Raw genomic sequence first — 19,314 nt, forward strand, 5'->3', positions numbered from 1 at the left:
CCTTGATTCACTGTTGTTGTTGTTGTTGTTGTTGTTTTTGCCACTGAGCACGCTTCCGGCTGAAGTATCTCTGTTTTTGTTATGACTCAGCCCCTCCCTATGCCCTGCTTAGTGTATATATTTTCATATACTTATTTTCTATAGATTTGCTGTATATTTCTGTTTTTATTATTTTCTAATTTGACGCTTCATTTGTCCGCGGATGATTTCGTGTTATTTTCTGTGCTATGGGAAAGGGTATTTGTTTTTGCTTTTAAGTAGAATTTCTTATGTTATTTTTGTAGAAAAAAGAAGTCTTATATTAAGCTAAACCTTAATTTACTTATTTTTTTAACAAGTCAGCTTATAACTTAAGGTTTCTTCAAGGCATTTGTAATTCTGATATAAGTTTTCTTATACTAAATATACCTTCCTTGAACTGCTTTTAAACTTTCTTATTTTTATATTAGACCCTCCACCAAACTTAAACTTGAAGTTCATAAATCATCATTAATTCTGAAAGGGTATTTTATGGTTTGGTTGTAGAAACCCAAATTTACTTGTTGTTTTTCTGTTCTTTTTGTTCTTCCTGTTTTCTAATTTGACTTCTGCTGGGCGTTGATTTGAGCTTTGATTTTCGCTGACTGATTGGGATTTAGCTGATGGCTGAGTTAGGGGAGGAGGAGTGGCTCTAAGGGCCAAAGATGGATATCGAGGGCTGTCCTATTGATGACTCGATGGCGTGTCCTTATGGCTCTCAATCATTTGACTTGCCTGGAATTTGTTATTTCTACACTTTTGCCTTTTTATGTAATTTCACCTATGGCAGTTCGGTGTTTCTTTTTTCCTACCACCTGCAATTTGTGTTTTGCCAATTTGCCTATTTCGTATGCAAATTGCCAGCCATTTGGTGTCAGTCTCAACACGGTCTGAGCCCCTTTTTACCCCCTCCTTGTTTATACAGTTTGAGCCACTGGGTCAAAGTAATAAAGCAAACAAATTAATTTGGTTGTTTTCATTCGATTCGCGGCAATTTTGGAATTTGGCTTCTCCAATTACTTCAGCACTTTGTTTGGCTTTCAAGCGCTAGCTTTCGTATTTTATTACCCAAAGTTCAATTAGCCAAATATTCCATCTAAACCTACTTTTTTATTGGATATAGTTGAAAGATCCTACGTTTGAAATGTTGAAATTTACTTGTCTTTAATTTGTTTAGGATGAAATGTGTGGAAAATTTGTTTTCATATTCTTAAAGCGAATTTAGCGGTGAGAGAAGTGGGTGATGTTTATTATGAAATTTCTTCGTAGAATAATCATAAAATTCGCAATAAATTCTTTAAGCAAAAGAATGAAATTCAAATTAAAATTGAAAGAATTTCATCTACATTTTAGTGTAATTTTATTTAAAATATTTAATTACAGGCCTAATTGCAAAAACATGTTCAATTTTTGTAAAGGATTTATTATTAATATTATTTCAAAGTAGGTTTAGGCTTACAAAAGTTAAATCAACTGCCTACCGATGGCATCTAGGTCTTATGATTATTTAAAAAAAAATCAATAAATATTAGGTTATCAAAAAAGTCTTGCGGTATTTTCGCTAGTTGGCGCTGAAAGAGCGTAGTTCTTGTTTTATTCGTCGCATCCGGTCATACTATACCTTTTTGGAAAGCTCATTTCACGCGCTAACACGTATTTGATTGATAAGTCGTTCGTGCGTTATAGCGTCGCAATCATGGAGCAAAATAAAGAGAAAATAAGGCATATTTTACAGAATTACTACGATAAAGGCAAAAATGCATCTCAAGCCGCCAATAAAATCTGTGCAGTTTATGGACCCGATACAGTTTCCATTTCCACCGCACAACGATGGTATCAACGTTTTCGTTCTGGTGTAGAGGTGGGCGAAGATGCGCCACGCTCCGAGTTTTTTGCCAATAGGGAAGCGAGCTTCTATGAAAGGGGCATTATGAAGTTGGCATCTCGTTGGGAACGCGTCATCGCACAAAACGGCGCATATTTGACTTGAATCGCATTATTGTAACCAATTTTATATCGCAAGACTTTTTTGACAACCTAATATGTTATCTTAACTTAACTGAAAGACTTAGAAAGTGCCACTCTTTCATTTAAAGTTCAGATTTACCAGCTTCTTTCGATCATAGTAGAATGTCCTCTCTAATAGACTTCCCCAAAGCCCTCGCTATTCATGTTCTGATACTCCAAAAATACATAATCAATGCTGTTTGCCAAGCTACTTCCCCTTCAGCATTGTTGTTGTGGTATGTTGGTCACACGCCTTAAAGACCCTTTTTTGGCCGCAGCAAATACATAAAAAGTGAACTGTCAACCATAAAAATCTCGCACAAAAACACGATATCAGTAACAACAACAACAATCGGCAGGGCAGGCGACTACAACAAATCAGTTTAATTTGAATTTCTTTTTTCCCCAGTGAGTTTGCATGAGTGTTTGTGTGAAAAACGAGAAAGTTTTTACACAGTTTATTTTGTGAAGACCTTTTTTCCCAACGCCCACAGTAAACAAAATGAAAGAATAAAAACATCGAAAACATCGAAAGGGAGCCAAAAGGGAAAATTAAATTCGCAATAATTATTTCAAATATTTTTGCCTTAAACGGGAATTTCGTTTTTCGGTATGCAACCATTTCGGCTGTAAAAAATGCGCACAAATTTAAAGTTCAAAAGTTGGCAGCGAGAAACAAAGTGAAAGTAAGGAGAACAATCAAGCAAAAAAAAAACAAACAAGGAAAAATGCGAAAATTCTTCAGATGTTGTTCTTTAATGCATACGAAATACTCAAATAAATTATCATCAGCCTAATCAACATCAGCGTTGTCATCGGCGGGAGGAGCAGTTGGTGGGAAACTTTTCATCTTGTAAGGTATGTATGGAAAATTGCATGGGAATAAATTCTGATTTCCACCTTTTAATATAAACGAGAACATTAAGTAGCCGACCTGTGGGCGGGTGTCTTTACGTTCCGCTTGCTCCTTTGTGATTCTGTTCATTCATAAGCTGTCTGCCACTCTAAGTGCTTAATTATTTAATTATGTTCAACGTCGCACACACACACGGGCTTGTCCAAAAACGAAAAAAAACGAACAAGTTTTCCCCAAACCCGCAATATACAAAACCACTGAAGCTGTTCCTTTTTTTTCTGTTAGTTTTAGTACATTTTTCCCCGCTACCAACATTAACTTTTCCGTTCCAGCTCATGTACAGGCTCCCAGTGCAACGTTGGCTTTGGTTTATTTCCATTTCCGTTGTACGAGGCGTATGCGTAATATGAATATTTTTGTAAATTATTAAGTATACGTAATGAGATAGTAAATTTGCCCCCAACCACAGGCAGGTAGTGCGGTTTAGTGTCAGAGATGAAAATTGCATGTGTTTCCCAGTTGGCAGTGTGCGTGTGTTTGTGTGTTGGTGTGTGTGTTTGTGTGTTGGTGTGAGCCAGCAATTAGTTAAACACAAAAGTTTATGCCCCATCAGAGAGGTGGAGTTGCGCACTTCCTGTGACCCCCGACCTTCCGTAGTTACCTTCCTATCTCCCTTCTCTCTCTGTATGTGACCTCTTATCTCATAGGCTCGTCTTGGTCTTAGTGGGGATTTATGGTGGCTCATCTGACTTTAGATATGCTCGTTGGCAGTCGGCAGGTGGGCCAAGTTCTGCTTAAACTTTGAGCAACTAAATGTCCTGGTGCGGCCAAAGATGGCCTCAAAACTTTTTCCTCGGGCGCCACAGTTATCTGGCAAAAGGAGAGCAGCAACTTTATGGATTACAAAGAATTTATAATTGAAGTTGGTGTGATGTGAAAGCGTTTTAGGAAATCGATGGCTCAACGCAAATTAAAATTCGATTTAGTGCGAGGACTTAAAAGTTACGGCGAAACTTTCAGAAAGCACTTTAATACTAAAGATAAGATTTCAATTATTTCCTTTACATCAGAGGATAACCCCTGCCTACCTGTCTGGCATTTAATTTCATATCGAATAATATTCCCATCTAATCTATGCCTAATTTGTGTGAACACATTACTAATTAGCCTGAATGTCATTAGCCCACAGCTTTGATCACATTCACTCGACGCTAATTCATTAGATTTCCATTTACAAATATGTCGATACTCTGCCTGGGGTCTTGCCAAATAAAAACAATTAATGGAAATAAAATATTAAACCTTTAAATCTGTAAATTTCCTTAAAAGTGGTAAGGAAATGTTAAGCAAAGGACTAACTTCTTATATCTATTTTAGCAAAATCCAAGTTAAATATATTTTTGAACCTTTCTTAAAGAATTTTGTGCTTATTATGAAAATATTTAGATAAACTACACAATTTCCTTAAACATTTGATTAATATTTATATTCCAAAGTCAAAATTGAGTGCTGAATGTATACAGAAACCCCTTTGATTATCGTTTCACTGCAGATACATCGAAGTATGTAGTAAGATACGCAGATGTGGCCTCGTTGGGCATCTTTAATTAGTCATTGAATATTCGTCTGGCATCGGTCATATATATCTCTATCCCTTAAAAGCCAAATCCAAACAGCTGTTGAGCGTGTTAATTTATTCATGGAATTATTTTTCTTGCTCTTCTTCACTGACCTGCGACCCTTAGTCCACTGCACTCCCCCCTACCCTCAACAACCGCCTGATTAGTACGAGGAAAATCCTCTTTTGTTTGCAGTCCACGCACGAATTCGATGGCAACTTCAAGGCGAGTCCCCAAATACCCCAATCCCCAATCCCCAATCTCCGATCCCTATCCATAAAGGCTGAGCTCTCAGTTCAATATGTTTTCCGTTCGTCTGGAGCTTCCTATTTTCTTTTTTCTAATCCGAGAGTGTGGACCATCTGCTTTCTGCCTTAATTCCCCGGGCATCCTTTGACACATGAGATGGAAACTGTGAGAGTCCTTGAACTTGCCACATTCCATTGCCGAGATACGAAAATAAAATAGAGAGATTTCAAGTTCAACTCAATTACTAAAAACAAAATACAAAAATTTCAAGTTCAACTCAATTATTTGTCTTTTTCTGGCATGACTAGGCATTTCTGATTCTGGTTGAAAAGCCCAGAAATGAGAGAGATTTCCTCAGTTCCGGGTACAAATTCGCCACCTGACTCTATAAAAATTGTTTCGCTGCGGCTTTTCCGGTTGCCAAAATTAAACAAAAGAAAATAAAATAAAAAGCACAATGAACTGAACACGATTTTGTGTTTACTCAGCAATTGTCCATGAAAATGCACACAATATTTTCGCTATAAACACACACATACACACACATTCGCAGAAATGCAGGCAGATATAGAAGAATGTGTACTTATGTCGGCCATATAAACAATCATAAACTTCGTGATTTATGCACCATTCGAGAGCATCGAAATGCAATCGAACGGAATTCGAATCCCAAATTTTTCGACTCTATTCAGAATGCAGTTCACTTGAGTGTGTGTGTGTGTGTGTGCAGTTTAGCGAGCTGGAAAGTGAATGACTAAAATGAATTCGTTGGGAAATTCTTGAAAGCTCGATAAGTTAAATAATTCAGAAGGGGAAAGCCAGGAATTTGTTTAAAGTCATTTTTGAATAAATAATAAATGTGATTTTCGGCTTGTGAGTAAAATGAGGCAATGCATCTTAGTTAGTTCGGTTTGATGTCAAGAAGTTTACAATTTTTGAAATATTTTTGTTTGTTAAGTTCAATCGAAAGTATCTCCATATGAATCTAGATTTAGTTTAACTTTTAATAAATATTGAATTACTTTTTGCCAAGCGGTTATAAAAACATTTTGGCTTTAATCTAAATCAACTTTATATGTTGCAGTTTTTCTACTGTTTTTTTTAATATATTTAAATATGTTGTATCTAAATTTAATTTCCTGTTCTTTAAAGTGTTTCCTGTTGAACTACAATAATAATAAAAAACGAAGAAATTGATAATGTTTATTTCGGATATGTATATAAAAGTAAATTAAAGAAACAAAGGTTTTGGTATTAAACTTCACGACTTCCGCCCTCTATGGATGACATTTGCTCTCTTCAATATTCGCAATCGACTGACTTCAACTTAAATTAGTAAGGCGCAATTTCTATTAGGAAGAGGGTGATGGGTATAGACATTCTTTGACGAAAGGAGACAGTTCTATATGGCGTTTTGGCTGATGGAAAAAAGCTACGAGGTTGACGAATTCCGAACAGTGTGTCCCTATATGAAATTAAATAGGCTGCTTAATACCTTAATATACCCATATCCCACATATATAACAGTTTTCTGGCATATGTTGGTTAACTGTAATAAGCTGAAATGATAGTTTTAAAAAGGTTTATAAATCCCCAAACAAAAGCTTTAATATGCTAACATAAAAGCTGTAAAAAGGCAATCAATCCTTAAAACATTTAAAGAGAACACTTTGTATTGCAAAGAATACCTTTTTTTTTCCATAAACCAACTTTTACCCTTAATTGACACCTTTTGATTTAGTGCACCTGTGAGAACCGCGTTTATCGAGCAATCAATGCCTCGGGCAGTCCTTCACCGGTGACGTAGGCTGTCCGAGAAATCGAAGGCGAAGGTCTCCTTGCTCCTGGCTGGCAGCCAAATCGGCACTTGACATTGCCCAGTGACTCGGCGGAGGTCCTCGGAATGCAGTTCCATGGGCCGTATGACCAGAGGAAGGGCCATAACCCTGTCCTGCTGCATAACTTTAATGAAATTGCAACCGGCGCACAAACAATAAACAGGCAGGACATCCATACTATATAAACATAAAGGGTAACCACAAACTAAATATGCAAAGAGGGGGGGATAGTGAAAAGCCTCATGACAGAGGTCTAAAGTCATGGGGCCAAGAATTGGCCAGGAACTGTGAGCTCTGGGCCACATGAGCACATGGCTCTAAGCGCAACGCATAAAGGATAACGGATAATGGACTTAAAATAAACAAAGCCAACGGCAAAAGCGGAAGAGCAGGGCAAAAGAAAAGCAGGCGAACACAAAACACGGCAAAACAGAACAAAACACAAAATGGCAAGGAAGGATGGCGCATCGGGCCCAGGGAAACTGTTTTGACTTTGTTGCCCATGTACCCAGTGATCAGGAAAATATGGGAGTGGTGCCTCTGATATTAGCTTTATATTTGGAGTTACCTGGAAAAAGCTTAAGGAAGTGTTGTAATTTTATTGTTAAGAATTTTGAAGACATCTTTAAGGATATTAAAGGAAAAAGTGTGGTATAAGGCGTAGATTTATTATTTAATAGAAAGATGCAAATTTGATATCTGCCTTTAAATACCAAAAATTGTACAATTTGTCAAACTAAATCACAAGCTTATTTGCCATTGACTACTCTCAGAAAACTTTAATTTATCCTCAAAATATCCTTTCTTACAAGACTTCCTTCACATAAATATTCCAATATATACTTCTAAATAACTGACTACCGATTACTAAGTACCTCCTTGTCGATCACTCCCGTTTTCTATTGACGCTTCTCTTCACTGCTCAATGCACATCATCAACAATGACTAAAGGACCAAAGGACCAAAGCTATAAACTGAGACAGAATGCCAGAGGAAGCGAGATAGCATCTGGGTTCAGGTAGGATGTCGCATTCATGCGCTTGGTTTGGTTAACTTGGATCATGTCACAAATTAGTAAGTCATTTTGCCATCTTGTTTACCCATTTAGCTACTGGAAATCATTTTCCGCTTAGCTGCTGTGCTGCCAGTGAACTTTCCCATTTTCCCCCCTTTTGCCGCCTGTCTCTCCTTTTTTTTGGACCTCGTCCAATGGCTTTTTGTTCGAGTTTTATTACGATGCTCTTGACCGGTTTTATTGCCCTCAATATTTCTTGCATATTCTGGCCACAACTCATTCGGCAAATATGTGGGTTCTGTCTGGCATTTGGCTTTTGCCTTGGTTTCAGCTTCGGTTTTGGCTTTTGGGTTTGTTTTAACAAATTTATAAGCTAAACAAATTTATGCTCGTTGCTTTTGGGTTCCTACTCACTTGCCGTATTAATTATGAATGCTATTCCAGACCATTCTATTCCAGCCGCACATATTCTAGTTTTTGGTTTTTCCCTTTCCACCAAATTAATTCGATTGCTCATTAGAGAATTTTAATTGATGGGATGCTAGACCTTGGGCGGAATTTCTGGATAGAAATCTAAATAAATGTTTGGCTGAGTAATTTAGGATTCAATATAAATCAATCTCATGGATTCCTACGAAAATTCAATCAAATAATCCCAAAAGCTTTCATACGAAGTGGTAAACGAAAAGGTTTTGTTATCGGTAAATTATAAGAGAAAACAAGTCAAATTTCTAAAAATAATAAAATCAATTAAGTATTTCCATTAGATCATTAATGAATTCCTTTAGACTCCGTAGTGTTTTCTGGGGGCTGCTAGAATAGCACCTGAGTGCTCATCAATGTTTGACCTTTTGATTAGTCAAAAGCTTTTCCTTTTATATATTTCCGTCTGTTCACTGCCAGGGCCAGTTTTCCAATGGCACACGCATTTGTATAGCCATTTCCCAACTTTCGGATCGGCTAATGAATTCGTTTGGCAATGCAAATTTTGTACCTACGAAAAACACCTCAGCGCGTCAAATGAAAGGCAAACATTAGACAAAACGCCCAAAGATGACGATGCGTAAACAAAAAGCCAGCAACACCAAAAAATCAGAAACGGCAACAAACAGCAGCAGGCGGCACATGGCAGCATAAACATTTGGCGGTATCTAAAAATATATATACAGGGGGCACTGAAAGAAAAATAGTTGGAAGTATTTTGGAGGAAAATGTTTGGGATTTGAAAGTTTAGAATATTACTTCAGGACATGTCTTCAGGATAATGTAAAATCAAGAATCCTCCCTTTGGTAGTGTTTCGAAGATTCTAATAATGAATATTAAAAATTTAAAGAATTACTTTTTGGTTTAAGTATCCTTAACAGATTTTCAATTTTTTCTTTATTTTAACATTCGACTTGAGTCTTAACAAGTTGTACTTATTTTTCTCAATGCCTTTGCGGCGTTTGCGTTTTTGAGTATGTGGGTAAGTGTTGGTCGCACGTGTGTTAGTGCGTGAATGCTGGCTTCACTAACTATATTTAGAGAGAACTTACCTGGAGGCTAAAACATGGGTGGTTAATTGGAGGATGGGGTGGTGCTATAGTTGGGCTGTCTCAAAAGAGGGTGGATGAGGGGGGAGGGTGCCAAATGCGATGCCAAATGCCAGCAGCTGTTCGGTTGCCCGGTTAATGAATGAATATGCATGAGGAGGCGCGGAAGAGAAGGCATACAAAGCTTCCCCCCACACAAAAACTCTTTCGGACTCAATCGGCAGTGGTAGGTATTAAATCCAGCATTTCCTGGATTATGTGGCATATTTCATAGATAATACTTAGTTTATGGGCTGTAATGTTTTTGAGGTGTTTATTAATAAGGCTTTTTGATAGATTTTTGATTATAAAACTAAAAACTTCTATTTTTTTGGGAATTTCTTTAAGAAATTGGGTATTATTTATTATATTTTTACGTTTTGAACATACAAATTACTTTGAATTTAGAAATGTTATTATCTTTTACTGTCTCATTTACTATAAATTCCAGTTACCAGGTATTCCGAAGTCAGGCAAACTCATTCACCACTGAAACCTTTAGTACTTACTCCCCCTTTTCCCCCCCCTTTTACACATGTCGCACTTTTTAAGGGGAAGAGAGGTAGAGAGAGAGAGAGAGAGTGTGGGCGGAAAAAGAGTGCTGCCCTCATTAATTTGCTTCGCTTATCAAATTGGTTTTGTTTTTATTAATTTTTGTTTGGCTCGAAGCTGACACAAAAGTTTATCCTGGGTGTTGTTGCTGTGCTTTCTTGTTTTGGCCGCGATGGTGTTTTTGTTGCTGGCACAATATTTGCCAGACCATTAGCGCCATTAACATAATGAATTGCCATCGGACTGCGGCATCGATAGAATCGAATCGAATCGAAACGAAACGAAACGAATATATGCGAAGCGATATACCATTATTTCCTGGATATTAGAACTGTTTGCTTGCCATTTTACCTGGCGAGGTGTGCAAATATTTCAGAAGGCTGGGAAATCGGGGTGTTGACATTGATTTAGTGGGAGTTTTCCGAGCTCTTGTTGTATTAGAAATGCAAACAAGGAATACACGTAGGAACTTAGGGCAGTATAACCCTTGGTTAAAGAAAAATGTTAATTTATTTATGAGCTTTTCCTTGGGATAAAGTCCTAAGAATTAGTTAAAATTGATAGAAAAAGAAAGCATGGAAATGTAAAATATTAACTGAGATATTTCAAATCCAAAATAAAAGTTAATAATTTGCAAACTGTGAAGAATGATAAACCATTTCTCTTCTGCGAATTCCTGTGATTAATCATCCTATTTAGCATTCGAAAGATATAATTTTTGATTGATTGCATACTCGGCTGTTCCCTGAAGTTCGGGCCAATTAAATCCGTTTGTATTCCCATTTTCTATCAGCAGACTTCTTCACCTTCTTCTTCACCACGAATGGGAAAAGTAGCAGAGGAAAATGCAAAATAGCTTAAGACTTAAGCCGTTGAATAAATGATTCCTGAAGGCAGGCATAAAGTGTCGAATGACAGACGATGACGACATTTATGAGCTTTCGTTAGGGGGACTTTTCAATTGCCAGGGTAACGTATTCAGGGATTTTCCAGCCTCGAAGTTGAGTCTTCCTTTGCCTATTTTGCATATGAGTGAGAAGTTGGGAAAACTTCGGAGTATTTTTTATTAGCTTTGGTTTCGAAGCAAACTTTGCTGACTTTTGGATGTATTCATAAAGTTGTGACTCTAGTTTTACTATTTAGAAAACTTTTCCTAATTGATGTTGGCTTTTGCAGACAAATTTCTTAAAGAAAATTGGGAATTGGCTACCCAATTTTCACTCTATTGATTATGCAAACCTCTAAAAGACGTAATCAAGTGTTAAATGGCTCAGTTTTAGCCTATTCAGTAGCATTTCAGAAATACAAATATTTTTCATTTGTATAATTACGAAATATGACTTATAGTTTATATTATGAACTTCGCTGCCCCATATTTCTTGCTTGGCGGGTGTCTGAAATGTTTAAATGAAAAGCAGAGAATTCTGAATGGCAAATATATGTGCGAACTGATTCATGAGAATTTCCACGGAATTTCCTAAGTGAATTTCCCTGAACAGTTTGTTATGTTATTCGATAGGTTCGTACTTCTGCAAGAACTCTTTGCTATCTTTTTTTAAATCATTTTTCCTTTACATTTTTGCTGCTGAAATTTTTCATATATTTTTTTGGCAACAGCAAAACAATTTGTTTATAGCACGCGGAGCGTTGTGTTTTTGACATATTTATGCCGTTGGCCAGGCACTTCTTTTCGGCCTTCTTCCCCTTCGCCGTCTGCTCGCTCCCCTTTTGGCCCTGTATTGGCAAAGTTTTCAACGCCGCCTCTGGCCAAAAACAAAAGCCGACAAAAGGCAAAGTACGGCGATGATGAAGACGAGACGATGAAGAGCCAAGAAAACCGGCGAACGACCTGTGCTTGGCTTTAAGACCTTCCACAATGGAAGTTTTTCCCTCAAACGGCTTGCTTTCCTTTTATTTCCGCTTTTTCCCGCTTCCCGCTTTTTTTCACCCTGCCTTTGTTTTTCTGTTGTCTGTGGCACAGTTTTGTTTGGCATGCTAATGAAAGCGGGCAGCTTGACTATATCAGAAAGTTGGTTACATTTTAATAATAATAATAATATTTAAAGAGAGAGTTTGTACTGAATAAATATTATATTTCTTTTTATATATCTTAACAAGCTCTTAAATATATTCAAAATTATCAATTAATCATTTTATAGCTCAGGAAAAGAAGTTATGAAATTAATGGCTTTCGTCGCTACAATCTTCACAATTTCTGTAAAAATCTTTCTCACATCCTAAAATACAAAATTGTACGTGCAAAAAGTAACTTTGCCTTACTTCGTCTTATTTAAAGATTTTTAGGTTTGCGTCTAAGGAGCTTTGTTGCTTGTGGCTTAACTTATTAATAATACTTTTTAACCAACAAAAATGCATTATTTTATGATTATTTATTGAATATTTCATTATAAAAACACTCATTAGTTGTCGGTAGAGGACTTTTCTTTAAGAAATATGCTACGTTCTTCTCCAACTTCAGATACTCGTATATTTTTATCCAATCATAATTACATTAACTGCTGACATATAAAGTGAAAACTCTTCCTTATTCCAAGTTGAAACTGATTTTTATTCCTATTGTTCGAGAACCTACAAGCATATCTTTTCATATGACAAACATCATTTCCAGACTGCCATAAAAACAAGATAATCTCAGCTTTCATCCTGCCAGCTCATCTGCAGTATTTCTAAGATAATCTCTCCAACTTTACGACCTTAAAAGGGTATTAAAACTTCGCTTGATCACAGATAAATTTCTTTGAATTTCCTTCTTCCGAGTTTTTGTTTCATTCGAAAATTTAACAAACAATCTGAAGTTGTACTCGTTGTGGGCCTACCCATCTCTTTCTCTTCGAATATGCCCGTCCCTTTCGCTGCTTCTGTTTTGATAGGACCTTGCGTGTCTGGCAAGCATTTCGTGAGACTTAAGTGGGCCGGCACCCAAAAACAAAAACCTTAAAAACCCATATATATCCATAAGTATATATATAGAAGGTGGGAAGCGGGTGCTGGGGGGAATCCGAAAAGTAGATACGATATATTTATTGGCGGCGTCAGTTTGCGATGCTTTTTTTCTGTGTTTCTGCGGGGGCGGCAGTTTCTGTTTGAGTTGCTTTGTTTTGGGGTTTGCCTTCCTGCCTCCCTGCCTCCTTGCCTGTGCCTGTGCAAAATCGAATTTATTGTTTTAATGCCATTTTCTGTCGCTGTCGAGCGCAAAAATTGGCAATTTGTTTAGAAATTAGCGCACTGCCTCTCTCGTTCTTTGTGCCTCTTTTAGCATGTAAAATGAAAATCAATTTCCTTTCCCCATCTCTTCCGTTTTTCCTCTTTCAGGACCAGAGGTTCGAGGGACAACCAATGAGCGGTGCCCCAGGAACGGGAACAGGTGGCCCAAGTGGAGCGGTGGGCGGTGGTGCCACCCACATCTTTCGTTCGCTGTCATCGGAGAGCCAGAAGCGGGAGTGGTCCAAACGCCTGTCTCTCCGGGGAATGCGCCATGGAGCAGCAGCAGGAGCAGGAGGTGCCGGAGGAGCTGGCGGTACTGGAACTTCGAGCCTGGCCAGCAGCAAGGAGGTGAGCTAATTGACCCCTTACACTCGATAACAAAATCATTGCGTAATAAATGTCTAGGGAAAAGGGAAGACCTAAGGCTGTACACTTAAGAAAATACGTTATTCCTTAAAAAAATATTAGTTAATACACCCTTTTTCGAGGGTTGCGATTTAAATGGTTTCCTTTTTTTTGCCCTCATTTTCCATGGTCAATCTCAGATTTATTTGCTCTTTTAATAAGTTTACTCAAACAGTTTTTACATATTTTTTCCAGGAGAGCAAGCACAGAAAGTTCTTTAGCCGCTCGGCCTCGTTGCGTCAGACGGGGAGCCAACAGGCCTCCATGGAGCTGCATGTGCCTGGGCAGGAGGGCAAGGGCGGAGGTGGTGGTGGAGCCTCCTCCGGAGCGGGCTCACCGCAGACCCAGACCCAGCCGTCGACGCCCAAGAAGTCCAACTGGGAGGTGATCGAACATTTCAATACGAGTGCCAAGGGAGGCAAGGCCATGGTTAGCAGCAGTTTGATTGCGGTGAGTATTCTAGGGGATTCTGGAATCAATTAATTTGCCCGCCTAATGGACGGAACGTCGAAGGCAGGCCAGTACCCATACCCATACCTATCCCCTCCACCTGTTGTGGGATTTAAATATTTAATTCAATTGTCCCGCAAATAAGCTGGGCCGAGCTAAATTTAAATACATCTCATTGATGGCCGAAGTTTGGCCCTTGGGAAATTTATTTATATTTAAAGTCAAACAATCTGGCACAAGCCAGCCGGCTGCATGTCAGCAAATTTTGCTTTAATTAAATTTATTGTTTTATCGCAATCGATGCCGAAATTGGGCTTGAGGGAGCGAAGCCCTGTGGCTAATTGGAAACTCTTCAAACTTTTCCAACGCATTTTTGATTTAATTCAATTTTTTCCTTTAATTAATTTCAGGGTGCCCGGGGGTTGTATGTATAATAATGGTTTATAGTTTGTTTAAGTTTTGTATAAAAAGAAAAGTTCATAAACAATGATTGAGTTTTTAGTTTAACAATATAATATTTTAATACGTAGTCTGGAAATTGTTGTCATAAGACTAAATGTATTTAAGATAAACCATGGTAAATGGTAAAAGAACACCTTGGTGATAAAATGAAAATTTAAAGTAATATTTTGTTCTTGTGCTAAAAGTTTTCTATGTTTACTTCCCTGTAAAAACATAATCATTGTGTAAGCTTTTACTATCAAACATCTATCAAAGTTCCCATTTTTTACAACTATTTTCCCTATACACCTTTTTCAGATACGCTACTCTATAAAAACGTGTTTTAATGCCAACTAACAAGCCAAGCCACACATACACACAAACGCAGGCAAACACTAACACTTGCATGGCTAAGCTGGCATGCACAGGGGGCCACTTAGCAACTGCACACATCTGTGTGTGTGTGTGTGAGAGTATGCTGGTGTGTGTGAGAGTATTTCTATTTGCGTTCGTTGTCAAGAGTCAATTGACAAAGTTTAGCAAATTGAAAAGGCAAAAAAATGCCAGAGGAGCGATGAAAAAAAACATTTCTGGCATTCAAATGGGCGGCAATTTGCTTAAAAACGCCGCGGGGATCCAAACACACTTGCCACAGTCTGTTCGTGTATGTGTGTGTGGTAGTGTGGATGTGCTGGTGTGCGTGAGAGTGTGCATGAGTGGGTAAAACGTTTAGTTCAATTGTTTGCGGACCGCACAAAAAATCATAGCCTACTTACCAGAGCCAAATGAGTTTTTTATGTAAATAAAGGAAGCCGAGTGTGTTTACCGGGATTATATTATAATTAAGCGGGGGAGAAGGTGGACACAAGAACAAGAAGGTTTTGTGTAATTTAAGCCACAGTATTCATTTTTTGTATCCTCATTGATTTTTTACTTAATAGAAGGAAATGTATTAAAATTTAACAAAAATTTAGCTTAACTTTTATTGTTTTTGGAAGTATCTGAAGTGAAAATGATTCCCAAATATTCTATAAAAATCCATTTTAATTAAAATATTTGGCCTTGAACGTGTTTAGGTATTTGTAGTTTATGTCAAGCCTTGACATTGACATTTCCACGTGTTTATCATAAATTTTAAATCTAATAATGTAATTTTAATTATGTTTGTTTAAATTCTATAGTTTTTAGTTGTATTAAATGAGGTTTTATAAATTTTTTTTCAAATATCTGCAATGAAAACTCAATAAAAGGGAAAATAAATACGATACTTTTAGCTTTTATTTGCGGTTTAATTGAAATTGTTTAATGGCATTGCATACCCTGCAGGACTAATAACTATATAATTTCAATTACTTTACCCCGAAGGCTGGGATAACCCGTTGCAATATAGACGAATCCATGGACTCCACCAACTCCAGCTCCACCTGCCACAGTCCCATGATCTATCAACGTGACGAGACGCAGCTGCTGCAGCCAGGTAAGAAGGAAAAGAATGGAAAAATGTGGGAAAAATCTTGGGTAATAGGAAAGCGCTTACCTCTCATAACAGGGGCTACTGAGGGTCAATAAAAATACCAGCAGCAGGCACACACGGGCCTTCCTTTGTGAGAAAGCATCCACATTTTTTCCCCTTACCACACACGCTCAAAATGTCACAAGTTGATTGTCATTGTCATATTGAATTTGACGAGGCTATTTCGCAGTCTCGTCTCCTTCTCTTTTTTTCTCGTTTCTCGACTCACGTTTCCCCGTCATTGGCATTTCACTCACATATCGCCTTTTCCTCCCCCTTCAAGGTTGCCGCAGATGCCCAGCTTCCCCATAACCACCATCACCCCCGCAGATTTATTTTAGTTTGTGTTTCCTGTGAAAGAAAACCAAGCCAGCCTTTGGTTTTCCTTGGCTTCGATAGACATCTGTATAGAGCTAGCTGCGTAGATTTCTATGGAAATTTACATAATCACGTTTGGCATTTATTTATTGATGCATATAAAAACATACTCCGAGATCCATTCCACATCCCCCATCCACTCCACGTTTGTGGTTTTTCTCCTTTTTTTCGTAGCATTGTGGTCAGGACACGGGACAGTTGAATGATTTTAATATGCCGATTTGGCTGACGTTCTCCATTTTACAATAAAATATTTTATGGCTTTGTGTGCTGCATTTGAAATCAAGGCTTCCATTCTCATAGAGAGAAATGTCAGAATCATTGACGATGATGTTCCCCACACAATGGCTGGCAATCGAAAATGTGTATAACACGTTAAGCGAATGAATTGTACTCGAATTGTCACAATGGCCCAAGGAATATGTTTCTGTGGGTTAGGGGAGGTGTCTTCTCTGTCTTCGTTAGGTTCTTTTGGTCCAAAAACATAGACACGATGTGCTCATCAGGTTAAAAGAAAACTTTGAGTAGTGTAGAAGCTATCAAATAGGTTGGGTTACAGACGAAATAATAGACTTTCCATTTCGGTTATTAAAAGAATAAACCAGCTTTTGATAGAGAAACAATTTAAAGTGACTGAAAATAGGTGGCAAAGTAAACATTTTTCATTTCATTTCACTTGTATGAAAGTCATAAATCACAGCTATTTATCTGCATTTAAAACTAATAGTCCCAGCTTAGCAGGCTTAATACATTCATGTTTTTAATTAGGCATTTAAACAAATAAAATCCCTGTTTTTACAGCGATCAAAATAAAACTGTTTTTGCATAAATAATTTCACAAATTACACACAAATTGCTTTTTATTGAACTGACATTTTGGCTACATCTAACATATATGTTTAGCTTTCCTATAATATGTTAATTTCAAAGTAATATGTCATCGATAGCTTTAGCTAGCTTTTACAAACGAAACAAATTCATTGAACAATAATATGGCATTACCTGCCCATTCACACATGCCACTGACTATTTACAATCAAAACTCCCCAATGAATACGAAAACTTTCCAATTTCATGCTGTGTCAGAGATTTATAACTGCCATTTCCATAATTCCAATCGATGAACAAGCTTTGCCCCCATCTGTGAGGTTACTCAAATGTGAAAATGCAACAGCTGTAATTGAACTTGCAAATTCGGCTTGCAATTTGCAGTCGTTCTGTGCGGCTAATTGCAGCTGAAAATCAGTTAGTGCTCAAGTTTGGTTAACTTTCTGGCTGGAGGTATTAATTAATTTGCCATTTGTGCTTGGGGGCGTACTTATAGGCCTGGCAAGTAGACCTCTGCCTCAATCTGAATCTGCTTTCAGGCGATGCCGGCAATGTGGAGGCCAACAATCCGATTCCGGGCGGCGGAGGATCCGGAACTGGCAATGCTCCTGTGAGCCCCAGCATTTCCTTCTGGTTCCGTTTGAACCGCATCATCCTGCGCCTCTGCTCCACGCACCAGTTCAAGAATCTCCAGGTAAGCTACTTATTCTCCAAGCTTAGCGTGAAATCCTTTGCCCAACAAGTTCCAACTTATCCTGCTCGTCCTCCTCCTCCTCGACCACCATCGTTCTTTCAAACTTTTTCGTCCGCTTTGCTACTTAGTTTGCTCAACTTTTTCAGCAGGCACTTGGCAAAATAAATTTCCGAAAATTGCTCTTTAATCTACAAATGTTGACCTTGTTTTTTTACATTTCAATATCTTTTTTAAAAATTGTAAATCTTTCTTTAACAACTAATTAATCCACCTTTGGTTGATTTTAATGATATTTTTTAATGCAAAGCATATCCTTAAAATCTTATTCGCTGAGTGCTTTGATTTCTCGTTTCTAATCAGGTGGAAATGCTATATCAGCGTTACTTTCTGCGTATGAACCAGAGCAATACGACGCACATTTTGGCTCTGCTGTTAGCATTGATTTTGGCCCTGTCCTGCACGCATTTGGTCTTTACCACGATGCAGCTGCGACGCCATGCCACCCTATTGTTGGAAATCAGCGAAATCGGACTGGAGGCAAATGCGACCTTTGGCAACTTGACGACCACCACAATGAAGCCACCGGCATCAACGGGTCAAATTGCCCAAGGCAGGAGCTTCGTTCCTATACTCGACCTGGGCCTCAGTTCCAATGCCAGTTGGGTGGCCAGTGAGTTGGGTGGCTCTGATTTGAAATCCTCCTATAACCGCGACCTCGCCGATTTCGAAGCGGACGATTATGGGCAGCCAGGCAGGCAGTGGCGCCGGCAGAAGCGCAAACATTATCGACGCCTCCACAAGCATCGGTACAAGCACAAGTCACACCAACAACATCGCACCAGGTGAGCTGGGATGCCAACTATTTATGGTAGAATGTAGCTGAATGTGGCTAACAGTAGCTAAAAGTAGTTAAAAGTAGCTGAAAGCAGCTAAAAGTAGCTTAAAGTGGCTAAAAGTAACTAAAAGTAGCTAAATGTAGCTAAAAGTAACTAAAAGTTGCTTATAGTAGCTGAAAGCAGCTAAAAGTAGCTGAACGCAGCTAATATTAGCTAAAAACAGCTAAAAGTAATTGAATGTTACAAGAACACAACTTGAGTTTTATTTCAAAGAAAAACCATTCAGTAAAAATATTTTTATAAAACTTATTAAATTTATACTTCAAAAATAAAATTTAGTATCGTTATAGTTTTTCTTAATATTATTTTCATAAATAGTTTTGGCTATAAAATAGCCATTCTGCAATCACTACACAAAAAGTGTAACGTTGTAATGTAGATGAAAAAGAAGAGGCAACTTCTGACAGGTCATCCTGGTCGACAATGTGTTTTTCCCGAAAGGCGATTCATATTTTGCACAGCTCGCATTTGAGGTTTTTGGTCAGAGAGCTCCCCTGAAATTCAATCAAACAACTTTAGGCCGCCCGAAAAGAGCTGAGCCCATAAAAGTAGGTCCAAAGTAGGCTCAAATTGAATTTAAAGCAGGCTGAATGGGCTGGAACAAGTTAAGCTTCAAGGAAAGTAATTTTAGCCCTGGCAAAGGCCACAATTGATCGAAGGGAATCCATGACAAGGCTTTAATCAAGTGCGAGAAATTCAGCTTAAATTGAATTTAAAGACACATTTTGAGGTAAATCATTTGAATGGGTCTTTGAAAA

General features: G+C 38.0%; 1 protein-coding gene across 1 annotated transcript in view; it reads left to right on the top strand.

Moving 5' to 3' along the window:
• The first annotated feature begins 2,632 nt into the window (after window positions 1-2,632).
• The window catches only part of LOC108114133 (adenylate cyclase type 5), a 35,976-nt gene continuing 19,294 nt past the window's right edge, over window positions 2,633-19,314 (top strand). Inside the window, exons 1-6 of the mRNA XM_017224909.2 lie at window positions 2,633-2,883; window positions 13,060-13,299; window positions 13,552-13,806; window positions 15,613-15,724; window positions 17,506-17,660; window positions 18,021-18,502. Coding sequence (XP_017080398.1) covers window positions 13,084-13,299; window positions 13,552-13,806; window positions 15,613-15,724; window positions 17,506-17,660; window positions 18,021-18,502 — 1,220 coding nt within the window. The 5' untranslated portion in view covers window positions 2,633-2,883; window positions 13,060-13,083. The remainder of the gene's footprint in view (window positions 2,884-13,059; window positions 13,300-13,551; window positions 13,807-15,612; window positions 15,725-17,505; window positions 17,661-18,020; window positions 18,503-19,314) is intronic.

The sequence above is a fragment of the Drosophila eugracilis genome, unplaced genomic scaffold (genome assembly GCF_018153835.1).
Source record: "Drosophila eugracilis isolate 14026-0451.02 unplaced genomic scaffold, ASM1815383v1 contig_2154, whole genome shotgun sequence".
NCBI lineage: Eukaryota > Metazoa > Arthropoda > Insecta > Diptera > Drosophilidae > Drosophila > Drosophila eugracilis.